This window comes from Triturus cristatus, chromosome 8 (assembly GCF_964204655.1).
Source record: "Triturus cristatus chromosome 8, aTriCri1.1, whole genome shotgun sequence".
In the NCBI taxonomy this organism is placed as follows: domain Eukaryota; kingdom Metazoa; phylum Chordata; class Amphibia; order Caudata; family Salamandridae; genus Triturus; species Triturus cristatus.
Window position 1 is genome coordinate 930,531,684 of NC_140591.1, and position 16,926 is coordinate 930,548,609.

Sequence of the window (16,926 nt, forward strand, 5' to 3'; positions counted from 1 at the left end):
CTAGTCCTGTTCCTGCTTCTCTGCAATGGATGTTCAATTTGTGGGTACTCTGGAACTGACATTGCTCCAACACTACCATGAGCGAATGAATCATATTTTTGATTGGTTCTACTACACAAATTGGATCTTGATTGGTCTTTGACATTTAGGCCTGCCTAGGTTACCTGTGTGCAACCCGTGTTCCACTGCATTTTGTGTCCCTTCGAATGGGCACTAGACATATGCCTGGCTTCGCAGACACCCGCTGCCTTTGACTTTAGACTGCTAATGAGTCCCTTAGTGACCCATTTTTAGAACTGTCATTTGGGCCTTCTTCACAATGTGAGGTTTGAGTCTTTAATATATGAAGAAATATGTGGATCAGCACATGGATCACATGAAATAGGCTCTATTAACACGGATGTGGGTTGACCGGTAACCGTCTCTGCATCGTCTGAGACCAGAGAGCATGTTTGTTCATCGGAGCCTGTGACTTGGGCAGTTGACCAATCATTATGCGCAGAATCGGATTCCTTCATGGAATCTTTGACAAGTAGCATTCTGGATTCCTCTGAATCACCATGATTGGACAGGCTTTCAAAATTGTCCTTTACAATATAATGCCAGTTTTTTAGTCCTTCGCATTTCTGCTATTACGCTTTGGGTGTTCTCACTTGGTGAATACATTATTGGCATCTATTTTAGTGCTATTGTCTTGACCAAGGGGAGGGTGTTGTGTGTTTTCTGCTTGGCCCATTGTGGTTTTCCCTATGTTTGCCTAGCTGTTCATGTTGTAGGCCTCATTTTCCTTTGCACATGTTAATATATAAACATGCTTGCTTTTGTGCCACTTTGTACTTTCACACAGAACCTGCATATGGTTTTACGTTCTGTTCTTTTCCTGGGATTTAGTCTGAGCACAAACAACAAGGTCAAACAACAATGTCCCTTGGTATTCTTTCTGGCCAGGCAACAGCACCTAGACGTAACACAAGACTGCACTTGTTGTTTATGTGCACACACCTCCCAGCATATAGATGAGTACAGAAGCCACAAACACACGCATGGAATGAGAATTCTAAGACAAGAGCACTGCATCTGCTGAGATGTAGAGTGTTCATCTGTGTATGCTAAGGTACGGGGTCTGCTGATAATCCCAGAGAGCTTTCATATAATTATTTGGCTTTACTTGCAGGGGAGGGGGCGAGAATACTAAAATGAGAGCACTTTTCATGGTATATTGATTATTGATCATGCTAACAGTATTTTTATTATGCATTAGTTTTCTAATTGTGGCACGTATACTGCATTTCAGAGCAAGATAGTTTGATTTAAATATTCTAAACTTATTTTGTGTCTCTTGGTTATTTTATTGGGGACAAGTAAGAGTGAGAGAGCAAAAGGGTGTGTCCTGTTAATGCAATCCCTGAGCGGGTCAAGAGTGTTGTCTTGTGGGGTGCCAGTTCACTTGTTTCTCTGGTATGGTTAGGAGGGCAAGTGAGGCACTATAGCTTGTCGGGTTCAAGCTTATGGATTTAGAGGCCATATGATGACTCAGTCTCTACATGCTGATGTTCCATGATCCTAAGCATAGTTCTGTTTTTAGAGCAGAATCCCTGCAACAGTATCCAGAGGAGACAAAAAGACAACCTACTCAAGTCCTAGCAGCTCTGCAAGGCTTGTAGCGATCGGCTTCACAAAAAATATTGCTTCTCTGCTTCTGTGCAAAACAGGCCCCTACCAAAGCTACACTGTTGGCATTACGACATTGTAGCAATTGTGGTAGTTTTCTTGTCATGTATTTGCCATTACAAGTGAGTACTTACTAAAACAATAATTGGCAGGGGATGAGAGTGAGATTATAAACCCCTATGCATCATATCAATATCTAGAATTTTGAGTTTGATACTCAAAATGTTATATGCTCAAAAGTAAGAAGAACTGAAAGAAAGTTACGCTTACATTGGAACTGGACATATCCAGACACCTAGTAGTGAGAAAGTGATAGGAGGAAAGGCTGCTGGTGTAGATATGAAGCACTGGAAGCAGGGACCACAACATTCAAAGATACACTACTATGACAGACATACTGGAATCCATTAGAGGTGTGAAACAAATAATATCAGTATTTCCCAGTATCACAGTGGAAATACCATTTTCTTCTGAGCAGTTTGATATCATAGCAGTCTACTCTGATAAGTGATGAAAATCAGTACCTTCCTGTTGGTACACAATAGTAAAAGCAGGAAACCATGCCCACAAGACGGCACACGTTTTATTTCCAGTTGGAAGGAACAGATAAATGGCTTCTTCCCAGGAAAATCACCAGTCAATAACAAAGAGAACTCAATAGACAATACATTGTGGGATGAGATTACCTAACAAAGAAACAAGAAGTCAATCTCTTAATAAAGTGACCTACATACAGCATGAATAATAATAATATACACAACAGATTTACAGCAGAAAGCCTAAAAATGAATAGGAACACTAGTTCAACTTCAAGAATATGACATTTGAAGGGGCTGAAAGGCAGAGACAGCCATACAAAACGAACAAAGAAGCAGCACAACTGAAGGGCATTGCTGTATAAAGCAGGAACATCAGGGACTGAAGTTGAAACTGTAAGGGAGAACACGACTACAGACATTGAGAACTAGAGTCCTAAAACACCATAACTGAAAAACTAGAGTCACTATGAACTGAAATGTCTGTGGTTGTATAAACTTGAGTATTATGGTACCTAGAGCTGGGAAACCAAAGGCATTGTGAACTGGAGTATAGATACATGGCACAAAATGTTGAAACCTGACTGGAGTTTACCTAAGGATAGTGTGAGGTGGAAACTGAAACTAGAGTACTGCTTGCAGGCACTGACAGCTAGAGTCAAACCATTGTATTGAGTAAACTATGAACTAGAATTGAACAGGGATGTTAAAAGGACATGGAGTAGGAATGGTAGGACAATAGGGGAGAATACTAGAAAAGGGATACCCACAGAATTCTGTAGTGGGCCTTGTATGTCAATATGAGTAAAGTCTAGAAGCAATGGCAAGATCACAGGCCCATATATCAACAACAAAAGCTCTGTGAATAGGGATAAGTCTCACAAAAGGCAAGGAGCATGAGCATGGAGTTCTTATAATAGCACAATGAACAATGAGGACAGTAATTTGGAGCAGGCTGTTGCAGGAAAAAAAGAATAAACACTAAGGGTTAGTAATCCGATAATGAGTCAAAAAAACAAGAAGATAAGGAAAGCACTCAATGTAAGAACTTGGAGCATGTGAATCTAGCTATTTAAAAGCGCCCCTACAAAAGTACAGTGGGTTGAATCAGGCTGGCAAAGCTACAGTTCATAGTGATCCTCTACTTCTCTCTCAAACGACCACTTTACAAGTTAAGTGTAATTCCCAAATTGGCCACAACTGTGTTTCTGGCAGTAGGAGAAAATACAAGGAACTTGGGCTACCACATTTTTTATAGATTCCCTCTGGATATTTCAGCAGCTGAACACTGATGAAAATACTGAGGAGCAGTGTTCCAAACATGGGGATTTAACACAGGTAATGGGTGTAGTATTCCTGAGGTTATTCTCCATTCCTCAAGGAAGAACCTAGGATACAGTGGTATTCCAGCATCCTGAAAACAAGTCAGTCATTTTGGAATGCAAAAATATTGCATCACTATCCCCAGCCCACCTATAATGCTCAGTTAGACAATGGTAAATTGAAAGAGAAACAATGCTCTTGAATTTCCCACCATTGTTTTGCTCAAAGCAACGAGTCCCTTTCACAAACGTCATTTTGGAGTAGGTAAATTGGTACTCATGTAGTACTCCTTTGTGTGCTATTATGTGCCTTATTAATTTTACCCGCAAAACTTACATAAAGTAGATGCACTAGGATTATTTGGGAATATTCATACAGAATAAGAAGAAATTAAAAAGAATGTGCCCTCTTTGAACTTCTAATAACAGGAAGTTTGATGTTTGATCTTTCGATTTAGAAAGAGATGCAAGAGTACATAGAAAATAGCTCCTGTAGTTCTACTTCACCTACTTTTGTTAATTGGCCCTTTGTAAAGACTTTCAGTGTTTTTAGAAGTTCCTTTCAGCCGGGTTGTGCACAATACTCTGTGAGAGGCACTGGCTTTTGTTTGTGCATTAAGAATGCACCAACATAAAACTCTCGAGTTGGAGGGTGGGAGTGAGGGGATAAGGGAAGCTGATATAATTTAATCTTGGAAATTTAGACCTCATTAGCTCTGGTTAGCAAAAACATTGAAAAACCATCCAAGATCTAAGGCCTGTGTAGCTCATGATTTATTGACGATATAGAAGGCTTTGATTTAGAAGAATTATTGGCTGAGTGGCTCAAGGATCTGACCAGCAATGAATTACCATACAAACTGCCACTTGTTACTGCATCCGGTCCCAGGGAGGAAAAAATCACTTGGGTGGAAAAGAAGTAACTGTTAAAATACACCTTTAAAGGGGGTTGACTTAAGACTGGATTCCGAGCATTGTTTGGAAGAAGTGGAAACTCCTATGCATGTCATTGTGGAGATTCCCTCTAACCAAATGTCAACTAAGTCTCAATTCATAGGCATCATTAATTTGAGCCATTGTGGAGAGTCTTGCAGCATGAGGAAGCACAGGCATTAAGTGAGACGTTTATGTTCTCTTAGGTGCTTTTGTGGTTTCTGGGGGATCTACCCTTCATCACACTCTAGTATCAAGCCTGTTCAGTTTTGATTTTATAACAAAGATCTGTGAAATATAGGTGCAATACTAATTAAACCATACCATAGCTAAGCTTAGATGGTATCAAATGGAAACTAATATTGGGTAAAGTGGAATGGCAAATAACATTTAGTACCAGTGTTTTGCTGTTTTTTTTGTTTTTTTCTTTTGGAGTTTTATCTAGCATGAACTCGACCCAAAGGTATTAGAGTGCTTTACATGAGCCCCGGTTGCATTACAGATGGACACATTCATTTAGTTAGGCATGAGGAGATTAAGTGATTTGCCCAGAATCACAGGATGTTGAGTGTCCTTGCCAAGGCTCAAACTCAGATCCCCAGCTTTGAGATCGAGCGCTCTAGCCTTCAGGCAACATCCGCTGTTGAGCTACCTTTTCTCAAATCAAGGTTCCAGCCATGGGCATGAAACAACTGCCCTGGATTTGGATTTGAAAAATGCTTATCTAGGTGCAAAGGAGCATAGGAGGTGTTATTTTTACCTCTTTATTGTATTTTTGTTTGAACAGCTTGTTTCTGAACAGAGGAAGTTGTTACGAGAAAGTGTTGGAGAAAGAGTTGGATTCGATCAAATTTATGATATGCCCAGTTGATTGAAATTGCTGGAAATAAAGGTGAACATGTAACAGATAAAAGAAAAGATCTGGTGTTCTATGCTCCTTCATTTCTACACTGACCTGAGACATGTTCCTGAGGCCTGCTCTGAAACCCCTGGGAAGTCTTTTAACTTAAGTGTAATGCTCTTAGTACTTTTGTAGGCCTTCTTCTACTGGACAAACCTCCAATTACTATATTCAATGTATCTGTAGTCATTTAAGCTTACCCAGAAGAATGCATAAAAGGAACTATAAATAAATAATGTTTACCCTGGTGCACTGTGGGGCACCAATACATATTTGCAGCACCCCAGATCTGGGTGAACCAAGAGAAATTACCCAAGAAACAGATTTCCCAGTTGATTCTCAACGTGCACCTATCACTTTGACTAACGTAAAACCTTAGAATGTCTCCAACACTGTTGAAATATAGCTCATATAAAGTCAGGCCAACCTCATGGAGCACTTATGTGGTAACATCCATAACCTTACCCTGCAGGAACATCTGGAACTGCAGTAAATGGTGACCAAGGGCAAGTAGACACATCCACCTGCCCACATGCAATCATGAGTGATCCTTGTTTTGCAAATTGTCGTGCATAGAACCTTTGAGAGCCAGTGCAACATCATACCAAGGGCTCCAGCAACTCTCATCCAACTGCCGTGGAGCCATTTTGGCTATAGTTACCTGACTGGTACCAACTAGCATACAGAAGAATCATAATATTTATCTAAATGGGGAAGGTCTGACCTAAAGGAAACACCAACAGTATGATCATTACATACCTAGTAATTAGGTTTTCTTCCTTTATCTCGACACACACACCTCGGCACACCAACTGCATCAGATTGTTTGAAAATTTTGAATAGCTGCTTCTTAGATACCATCACGTTGGTATTACGTTTACCTCAGTCAGTTGCCTTCATCATCAGTAGCAGCATCAACCAACTTGATTTCAGGACCAAAGGTTCCACTAGGTAAAAAATAATTTTCAAAAGTACATTACAATGCAATAAAAGTCATCAGGCAGACCCACACCAGTAAAACTGTACAAGATAATAGCGTTACAATAAAATGAAAAGATTTTAAGATTTCCATAAAAATCCTTTAGGTAAAAAAAAGTAACATCAAGTTCACTGCATATCAATATAAAACACTGAAAACTAAATCATTATTATTTATCAGGAATACAAAGAATATCTCTTTGGAGACAGAAGTCACAGCCACAGGGAAATTATCCTACAAATCATCAAAATGCAAAAGCAATAGACATGTTATGGGTGCTCCATCATTAACCTAATTGTAATTGCCTCCCTCAAAAAGCATGCGATGGAATAGCAAACCAATTAACATTTTAATAACTGGAGATACAACGGGGCTGGCTGAACGTATATAAAGCCCAACCCCCTTAATTGTATTTTAATATAAATACTCCTGGGATGCCTATAGTACCTACAGAACATAATACAATGGAGCGTTTTGTGACAAAGAAAAATCACAACCACACGGGCCCAGGTTTTTAACTTGAGTCCACCCTTTTGGCATGGCAAGCAAATGGTGAAACTAATTCAACTGAAATCTGGTTAGCAAGTTTCTGTGTTCCCATTTGGTTACAAAAAGTGAATAGGGTTTAGTAGACTGAACCATGCAAAGCAAAATAAAAATATGATTTTAATAGCTCAAAGGCCTCTCTTTGTTGAGTTTTAACCAAACGAAAGTTCTTTTTAGTAACACCAATATTATCCCCAACTGCAATTCTAAATTAAACTGTTCCTTATCCCTTACCCTTACTTTTTATATATTTCATTTTAATGAATGAGTTAAAGGACTTACATCAATATTCCTCTTTTTATTCTTTAACTACAAACAAAAGTTAAAGTACAATTTCTAAACTTAATCTTATACCTTTAATTTAGGCAACACCTTCAAATTAGTACAACTCGCACGCCTCCATACACAGTGTATTTACCTCGATATCCACACTACGTTAACAACAACTAGCGCCTTCTCCATGCACTGCCTATACTATTTGATATTGTCTCACATATACTGTAAAAAATAATAGTATTTGCGATGTCATACTAGTATGATGTCGCAAATCAAATCTTTTGTAAGAACACAGTGCATGGTAGTGTGGTGATTTAATGATGTATGTAGTGTAGCTACCAAGTTAAATACACTGTGTATGGAGGTACAGGAGTTATAATAATTTGAAGGTGTTGTGTTAATCATAAATTAAAGATATAGGTATAAGTTTAGAAATTAAACATTTTCTGTACTTTAACTGTTGTTTGTAACAAAACAATAAGTCCAGTTATATTAATTTAAAGGTGGTGTGAAAATTCAAAATGTTTGACATAACTATAGCTTAAGAAATCCTAATGTGTGTGTATCTTAAGTTTGGTTTGTACAAAAAATATAAATGAAGTTTCCTAACTATAACAAAGGTTTAAACTTTGGTTTATTTCTTTTAAATGTCAATGTTTTTTTATTTTTAATATAACAGTTTTGGAAATCATAGCGCTTTCTGCCATTGAGTGGTGTGTCATTAAGTGGAGTGTTGTACAGTAGAGTGGAGAGGAGTATGTTGTAAAGTGTTCTGTTGTAGAGTATAGTGTTTTTGAGTAGAATGGAGTAGAGTAGAGTGAAATGTGGGACAGTGGGACATGTGGGATAGTGATATGACCAAAATCTACAAATGATATGATATAATCAAAATGTATAATAGCGCAACAAATGCCTTTGGGCATCTAGGCAGTGGAATAATGTACTGTGTAGCGGCGTATAGTGGAGTGTTGTAGAGTAGAGTGGCATAAAGTGGAATAGCATAGAGTTTAGCAATATAGAGTGTATTGGCATACATTGGAGTGGTGTAAAGTGAAGTAACATTCGGTGTTACTAATGTACCGAGTAGTGATGTGAAGAGGCATATAGTGGAATAGCATAGAGTAGAGTGGCATTTAGTGGAGTTTTGTACAGAATAATAGCATTGAATGTAGAATGGTTGAGCGGATTGGCATAATGTGGAGAGTCTTGGAGTGTAGTGCTATGGAATGGAGTGATGTACAGTGTAATAGCATACAGTGGATTGTAGTACAGTGGAGTGGCATATAGTGGATTTGCATATATAGGAATAGTGTACATTGCAGTGGTTTACACTGAAGCGCCTACAGTGGAGTGGTACAGAGTGGAGTAGCATAGAGTGTAGCATTGTAGAGTGGAGTTTCATACACTTGAATAGCATATAGTGGAGTAGCGTAGCATGAAAGGCAGTACAGTGTATTGGGGTTCATTGAAGTTGCATAAAATGGAGTAGCGTAGAGGGTAATAGCATACAGTGTAGTGGTGTAGAGTGGAGTAGTGTAGAGTGGAGTGAGGTAGAGTGGAGAGACGTAAAGTGGATTAGGGTAGAGTGGAGTGGCATAGAGTATAGCGGCATACAGTGCAGTGTGGTAATTGAAACAGACATAGCGTGAAAGTGTGTTAACAGATGTGGATGTAATGTGGCAGGAAAATAGATTGTTTAGTGTACATGTTAATGTTTCATAGTTTGTGTGAATATTGTAAATAGTATTAAAGTTACCATTTTTACAATACTTAGGGCCTGATTATGATCTTGGTGGTTGGGACATTCCATCACAAATGTGATGGATATCCCGTCCACAGTTACAATTCCATTATATCATTTGGAACTCGTAATACGGACGACGAGATATGGGTTATGTTTGTGATGGAGTATCCCATCCACCAAGATACTAATCAGGCCCTAAGTTATATATTGTGCTATGGTACACCATGGTAAGTTCGCGTTCTACCCCAGTATATGCACACTACAAGGCAGTATGGGATTGGGTAATGGCTGTGTCTACCAAAAATGAATGTGTTAGGGTCTTGAATCTTGGTAAGTAGTAGGTTTTATTGTTGTTCCCTACCTATTACCATTTTGTTCATGCAGTAATAGGTATAAAAATGTATTTAGAATTTTCTATATTCTTTACAGCAGTTTAGGCAGACCTGCAAATTAAAAAAAAAAATTAAGTAGTACGATAATTTGTAGGTATTACAGCGGTACTCCATAGACATTTTGGTGAAGATTTATATAAAATGAAAAAAGAAAACACACTGTTCTACCCTATATTTGTAAAATCTAGGGTACTACTGTGTAGTTACATTTTTCACATTTATTTATTTATTTTTTGGTACTGCTGTACTCCCGAAGCAGTAACACAGTATTCAGGACGTTCATTAATATTTTTTTAAATATATAGAAATATATAAATACTTTTACCTACCTATTAAGACTTTAATGAGGTGGTAATAGATATGGGAAATATATCAGACCTAACACTTAACTTCATCAACAGAAGAAACGCAGAACACAGGCAAAGTGTACCGAAAATCCTCATGGCTGCCTATAACATTTGTAAAGGGAGTCACCAGCCAATCACATAATGACTTGACATAGCTATGTACCATGGTAGTACTGTGAAATACTGCCGTATTTTTTAAAATATTGCAACAACAGATACCACTAAGTTAAGATGCCTCATAACTTAAAAAATGCGTATTCTACTTACCTGCAGTAGGCAAATGGATCATCTGCGCACCATAATGTCCAATCCCACCAAATTTCATGTAAATATATTCGGCACTACATGAGGTGGAAAAGTCTGTGTGATCCCCCTTTAATCTTTGCACCCCCTTGATTAATCACTGCAAAACTTTGCATTGTCAGGCAATGTAGAAGGAAGAATAGGTATGCACAATTTTGTGGAGATTCATCAAACAGGCACAAAGTTAATAAAGATGACATATCTGAGGAATTCCTATCTCTGATAACGTTTTCTACTGCTGGTCCGGTTAAATGGAGAATAGTAAGTATATCCCTTCAAAGTTCAACATTTTCCTTCCTGTTGCTTAGGCTGGAATATGAATAATAAATTTGCTCCTGCAAGTCCCAACTTTCCATAATGTTGCTCATGTGGATTGGGAATAGTAAGTTGGACCCTTCCAAAGTCCACTGCTTTCTCTACTCTATCTCATGTTACAGTTGGAATAGTATATCTGACCCCTCCAAAGTCCAACACTTTCTGTACTATTGCTTAGTTTGGAGTGAGAATAGTTATTGTAACCCCTCAAAAATGCCACACTTTAACTACTCTTGTCCAAGCTGGAGTGGGAATAGTACATTTTATTTAATATTTGATGTATGTGTTTTTATCATTTTCACTTGAATGTGGTTATAATGGTTTGTTTTTATTTATAATCATGTATTAATGTTTAATGAATCAGATCTGGAATTGTAAATATTTTCTCTTTTATCTATTTTTATTAATGTTTGCTGAATTATATATATACTAGAAAATAAAGGATTCGTTTGATTTAATTTTTATTGGAATTGTGTTTGTTTTGTTTTAGTAGTTTTGGATATATTTTTGTTCAAAATTTGTTTTACACTTTACATTTTTGTGCTTCATTGTTTAACAAATTTTAGTTTTTCTGATGCATTTTTTAATGTAAATGATTTTTTGATAGTGTATAATTTAATTTGATTTCATTATTATATATAGTATTTTTGTGTAATGTAAATTATTCACTTTTTATTTATCTAAATTTACTTTGTTAATGCTTATATTCATTTGTATATTATTTGCGATATATTTTTAGTTTTTTTAAAATGTATTTAAAATTTCGTTTTTTATACTACTTTTACATCAGTAATTTTGTATTTACAATTTCGTTATTATATATATTACTGTTGCTGGTTGCAAGCAGGCTATGAGATAGTTCTAAATTTTGGAAAGTTTTCAATTGCCCAATCCTGAAATCTGCTGTGAAACCTTCATTACTGTCTTCTGTTTTGCCTGAGCTCTGGGTAAAACACTTTGTGCAATATTTATGACCTGGTTTGCATCGGAGTGATGCAAACCTACAGTTGTATTTTTGAAGCCATGCAAAGCCACTTTGTGTGCCTTTAAATGGCTTCAGAAATATGGAGTAATGCAACGCAGTTCAAATCACTGCATTGCATTACTCTGCACAAGGGGGCGTTCCGTGGGTGTTGTGTGGGTGTTCCCACACAACTTCCACCCTGCAGCACACATAGACAGAGGAAAAAGCCTCTCAGGATTTATTTATTTGCAGGAAGGTACCCCTTCCTGCACAAAAACAATCCTGCCTACAACATAGGCACACTTGCACCATGGTGCATGGGTGCCAGTGCTGGCACTAGGCTGCCAAAATGTCACCAGCTCACAGGGAAAGAACATGAATGGGTTGTATTGAATAAATACAGCACATTCCTGCCCTTTCACTGTGATGCAGGGCAGTGCAGCAAGGTGACTTGCTGCGCTGGCCTGCACCACAAGGTTCATAAATATGGTACTTTGAGACCATCTATAATGAGCTTAACCCTATACCTGGCCTTTGTGATTTTCCAATGATTGGTGTCCCCATTGATTTTATAAATTTTTCTGATAAGGAGATTTGTGATGCCGTCCAAGGGTTTCCATTACATAAGGCACCTGTCCCCAATGGCGCCCCATTGCATGTTTTTTAAATCTAACTTAGAGCTTTGGACACCTTTCATTACTCTGTATCACGGTTACAAAACAGTCTATACCAAAAGCATGGTCTACCTCTGTGATAGTTCACATCTTTAAAAAGGGAAACTGTACGGACCCTAGGTGTTACTGTTACATTTCTCTGATTAGTTCTGTGGTCAATGTTATTGGCTGGATAAGTTTGAATAGGCTAATGGATTGGGCCATTGATTATAATGTTTTATCTGACATGGACTATGGTTATTGGCCTGCTCTAGGGATGGTTGACCAGTGTCTCAATCTTTACCTCATCATTAATAAGTACACAGTGGTGAAATAATGGGCTTTAAACTTGGCTTTTATGGATCTGGTCACTGCATTAAATAAGGTCAACAGGAAGAAATTATGGGAAATCATGGTGCTGCTGTGGGTGGAAATCAAGTTAGTTTTATTATTGCGTGATCTTTATTTTAACTTGTCTACTTCAGTTTGATTTGGGTCGATGGGAATGCACAGAGCACTTTAAACTAAAAGGGTGTTCATCAAGGGCGCATATTGTCTCTCTTCTTATTTACCCTTTATATCAGCAATCTGGAGAAGGCACTTATGTAGGGTGAAATGGATATGCCTCAGATTGTACAACGTCCAACCCCTGTGCTGCTCTATGTCTATGATGCTGTCCTTATTTCTACAACAGCTATGGGGCATTAACAGTTGCTAAATTCTTTTGTCCTGTTTATGGACAGCCTTGATTTGAATACCAATTATTCAAAATCTCATGTCATGGTAATTGGCCCCTGGCTCACGAAGTCCAGAACCTATTGGAATAAAGGCAATCCTGTTAGGTGAAACACTACTTTTCTCTGTCTAGGAACTTTATTTGATTCTTCCATGACCTGGTGGTCTCTGGTATCTGCCAGATGTCATATGCTAACTAGGAGTATTGCCTTAGTTTTTGATTTTTCAACTAGGTTGAGGCATCAATTTATCAAGGCTATGCTTGATCATTAAAAAGGAAAGTGTGTTTCTATCGCTGCTTATGACAGCAATATTTGGGGGTTTGTTAATTCATCGTTATTAGGGTAATTGAGAACAAGTTTCTAAAAAGGCTTTTATGTCTCCCTCAGAGATTTTCCTTTACATCATCAATAAAGAACCTGGGATAAGTTTTTTAGCTGATATTTTACAGGTACACTCCCTACTCCTTTGGTTGTTAGTCTGGTTACATCCTGTAAAAAAATGCAATCACTTAGTTTTAAAGGACCATGTGCCCAGTAAAGCTCGATTAAGTTATGTAAAGAACTGCTATAATTAGATGGGCTGACCTAAAATCTGTATTAATCCTAACTCAATAGCTGCAGGTGAAGTTGCTTGGACTTTTTGGGCTTTTAAGGCTTTTGAAAAAAAAGAGAGACCGTTATCTGCATGTGACAAGTCTTCTGTTAGAGCTTATTTTCTGCTTCAAACAACTTTTTGTATGGAACCATATTTCATTTTTGATATGTCAAAGCATCATAGCTTTTAGTTTTAGATTAAATTTAACCCAACACCTATTGACCACTCCCCGTGGCAGCACATTTCACCTTGTCCCAATTCCATGCAGTTGTGATAACCTTTCTTTACAGGATGCCCTGCATTTTGCAATATTTTGCTGATTTTAAAAACAATTATGTAAACATTTTATTATCCCCCTACTAGCTGGCAAGCATTTCATTTAAGCCTGAGCTGTTGTGTTTTATATAATGTAATCTGATGTACATACATGTTTTTATCTGATTTATGGTTTTTCTAACGCTGTCCAATTGCGGAAACGTTTAACTCATGTTTGATGTATTCTAGTTTTTTATTCTGCTGTCTTTTATGTTTAAAAAAAAACTGAATAAGGATCTACTCACACTTATTTATAGTATATTATTATTAAAACTTAATGTATATATTCCTAACATTCTAAAAGTGTTAATTATTTTAAAATATACATACTTACCTTTGCAATGTCAATATTTTTGTCCACTATATTTTGGTAGTCAATATTTGTGGTCTTTACATAGTAAGTATGTAAAGTCAATATTTTCGTCCTCTATATTTCTTCTGCAATATTTTTTACTTCTATATTATGTAAAAGAATCATCAAACATAAGCCATTGTTCACATCAAGACTGCAGTCTCGTTCTTCACAGGTGCATTCTCTGCATCTGTAGTTGAACAGGCACAATTTTACCAAAATTAGTTCATGAATCCATGAGCTATAAAGTCTATTTATACTGTGAAAAACAAAGTATATCTCTGATTTAATAATAGATGCATGTCCCATCTCTCCCCAAAAAATTAAAGCTCCGTGTAGTCTTCCAATTATAAAGTTTTGTCTTAGCTTACATAGACATTTGATTTCCTGGGCCTAATTTTATGGGTGTCTCACTGTGTTTTCTTCTTATTTGCAAATTAGAAACTCTACAAAAACTTAAGTGAAGTGAAGTCAGAAGTCGAGGCTGTGATAAAGACAGGGCGCCAGATTGTACAGAAACAGCAGACAGAAAATCCAAAGGAACTGGATGAAAGGCTCACAGCTTTAAAACTACAATATAATGAGTTGGGTGCGCAGGTATGTACTATATGTGCACAATGTGCATGCTTACTTTTCTGTATTTCTTAAGATAGACGTCTCTTATCAGTTCCTTAATTACTTCGAGACTGTTGTTGGTTTGTATTTGCAGATGAACACCACAATTTTTGAGGTACACATATGTTTACTAGGGATGTATAATGTTCTAGTAGGGTTACGTTTTTCTCACCCAAACCCTGAGTGTCTCGTTCAGAAATTTGTGTGCACCGATGCTGTACTTCGGTATGAAAAAATTAACCTGTGTTTATTTACAGAGTCAAGATCTGTGGTCATTAACACCTGTAGATGGAATGCAGTTCTCAGCACAATTAGGTGCTGTAGCCAATACTGTAAATTGTGAAGTTTAAGGTCAAGGGCGGGATAGGGTGTGTAATAGGGTATACAAGCAAAATGCCTGGGACCCTTTCAAACTCATATATTTGCTGCTATTAACAAACATCATCTATAAGGTTTCCCAACCAGGAAACATACAGGTAAGCAGTGCTCTGAAAACATTTGAACTAAGGGCCTGAGTACAACCCGGGCGGTCCTGGATCTCAGTCGTTTTTTGGCAGTCCAACTACCCACGCATCTGGCATACTGACTGCCGAATTACAATGTGGGTGGGGAGACCACCTCCAGACCGCCACCTCTGCCAACATTCCTGCTCCAGCAGCAGGAAAGGCAGAGGTGGCCATTGGAAGCAGTCCCTGCTTCTGCACCGCCAACCCCATGACAATCTGCCTTTCATCCAACTTTTTAATGGTGGGGACACCACCATGAAATGGTGGAAAGATAGATAATGGACCAATAACACATGGCTCTAGGGCAAAAATGACATGGCTTCTGCTGAGCTGGTGGCCTCCGATGTCATCATGGTGTGCACACTGTTTTCCTTGCGGGACAAGGTGCAAGGAAACAGTGCGCCCAACTGACTGGAGGCACCAAAGTATGGCCGTGTCGGAGGGCAGGTCGGATAATCAGACGAGGAGGCTGTATATAATGGGATGCTCTGCGAGTTTTATTAGAAATGACAGGTATTGTGCCACTCGAAGGTTGTATAGGATTCTCAACAGTCCCCTGGAGTTCTTCTGCTGTTACTGGCCCTTCTACTGGTGGTTCTCCTCCTCTTCGGACTGCTCCTAGCTCGTCATTGGATTCTTCCTCTCCCGGTTGTTCATCTGGACCCACATTCGTCCCACGGAGGCTCATAGGAGAGAGTAAAATACGGGCTGTCAGATACTTATACTGGATATACCAAGAGTGTAAACCATCACCGTCACAGCAACACCATGTGTGAATTGTGACTTCCTATTTTCTAAGGAGGGTGGTTTCAGTAGGAGTGAACACGGGCGAGATTTATGAAGGGGAATTAGGGTTGGAGGGTTGATAGGAGTACGGCCGCGACGGGAAGTGCCTGCTGCTAATTTTCAGGGGTCCCCGTTCTCTCTCCTCCCGACAGTGTCTAAGTCCCCAGTCAACCAGTAAGGGGTGAATATCAGGCAAGTGCAGACCTCACTGTAAACAATTCTCAATATCGGCATACAATCCCTCCCTTCTTTTATCCTGTCCCACCCTCCACCCGCTCTTCTTTCACCCTCGCTCAGGGTTACTCACAGGCTCCGCCGCAACTCTCCTGAGTTGCGGCCGCTCTCCAGCCTCCTCCGGTGGGGACCACCACTCCTCGCACCACTTCTCGTCTTCTTCGGGATATCCGTCGTCTTCGGGCTTCGTCCCGACTCGTTCTCCGTCCTCGAGTCCTTCCTCTTCGTTGCTTCCGCCTTTCGATTCCTCTAGTCCTTCGTCTGCTTCCTCCCTGATCCTGTATCTCTCGTCTCTTTTCACTACCTGGTCCGTAGTGCTTCCGGGGTTAGCCCCTCCTCTTACCACGCCCTCATCGTCGATGATTCGTTCCTGCGAATGGGGAGGACAAGGGGGGGTGGTTATCCTTTTCGTCGTCTGTGCGAAGGACCTTTGGCGTCGGGTGCCGACTCTCCCGGCTTCCTGAAACCTGGGGACACGACGGTCCCCCGAAGGTAAGTGGCATGGGGAACCCGATCCCTTCTCACATCCCCTTTCCCTTGCTGTCCTTCCCGTAGGGGGGTTTGTTTGAGGAAATCGAGATAAAAAGTCTACGTTTGCTTGCTCGCTTCCTTTACGGTGTTTGGTGTGAAATCGATACGGTTGGAGGGATAAAAACCACCGTAGCACTCTATCGTTGTTTCCTTTGTTACGTGCCAACCACTCTAATGGCGCATGATCGGTATACAGGGTGAATTCCCTTCCTTCCAAATAATACTTCAAGGCGTCAATGGCCCATTTGATGGCCAGGGCTTCCTTTTCGATGACTGCATAGTTCTGTTCCCTGGGGAACAATTTTCTACTAATATACAGTATGGGTTTTTCCTCCCCTTGGGGTGTTAATTGAGATAGGACAGCCCCCAGCCC

General features: G+C 39.1%; 1 protein-coding gene across 14 annotated transcripts in view; it reads left to right on the forward strand.

The window, feature by feature from the left end:
- DMD (dystrophin) overlaps positions 1 to 16,926 on the forward strand; it is a 7,596,173-nt gene that overhangs the window by 3,271,745 nt on the left and 4,307,502 nt on the right. For all 14 annotated transcript variants that reach the window (XM_085622447.1, XM_085622454.1, XM_085622449.1 and 11 more), the window contains one exon: positions 14,323 to 14,478. In XM_085622447.1, coding sequence (XP_085478573.1) covers positions 14,323 to 14,478 — 156 coding nt within the window. The remainder of the gene's footprint in view (positions 1 to 14,322; positions 14,479 to 16,926) is intronic.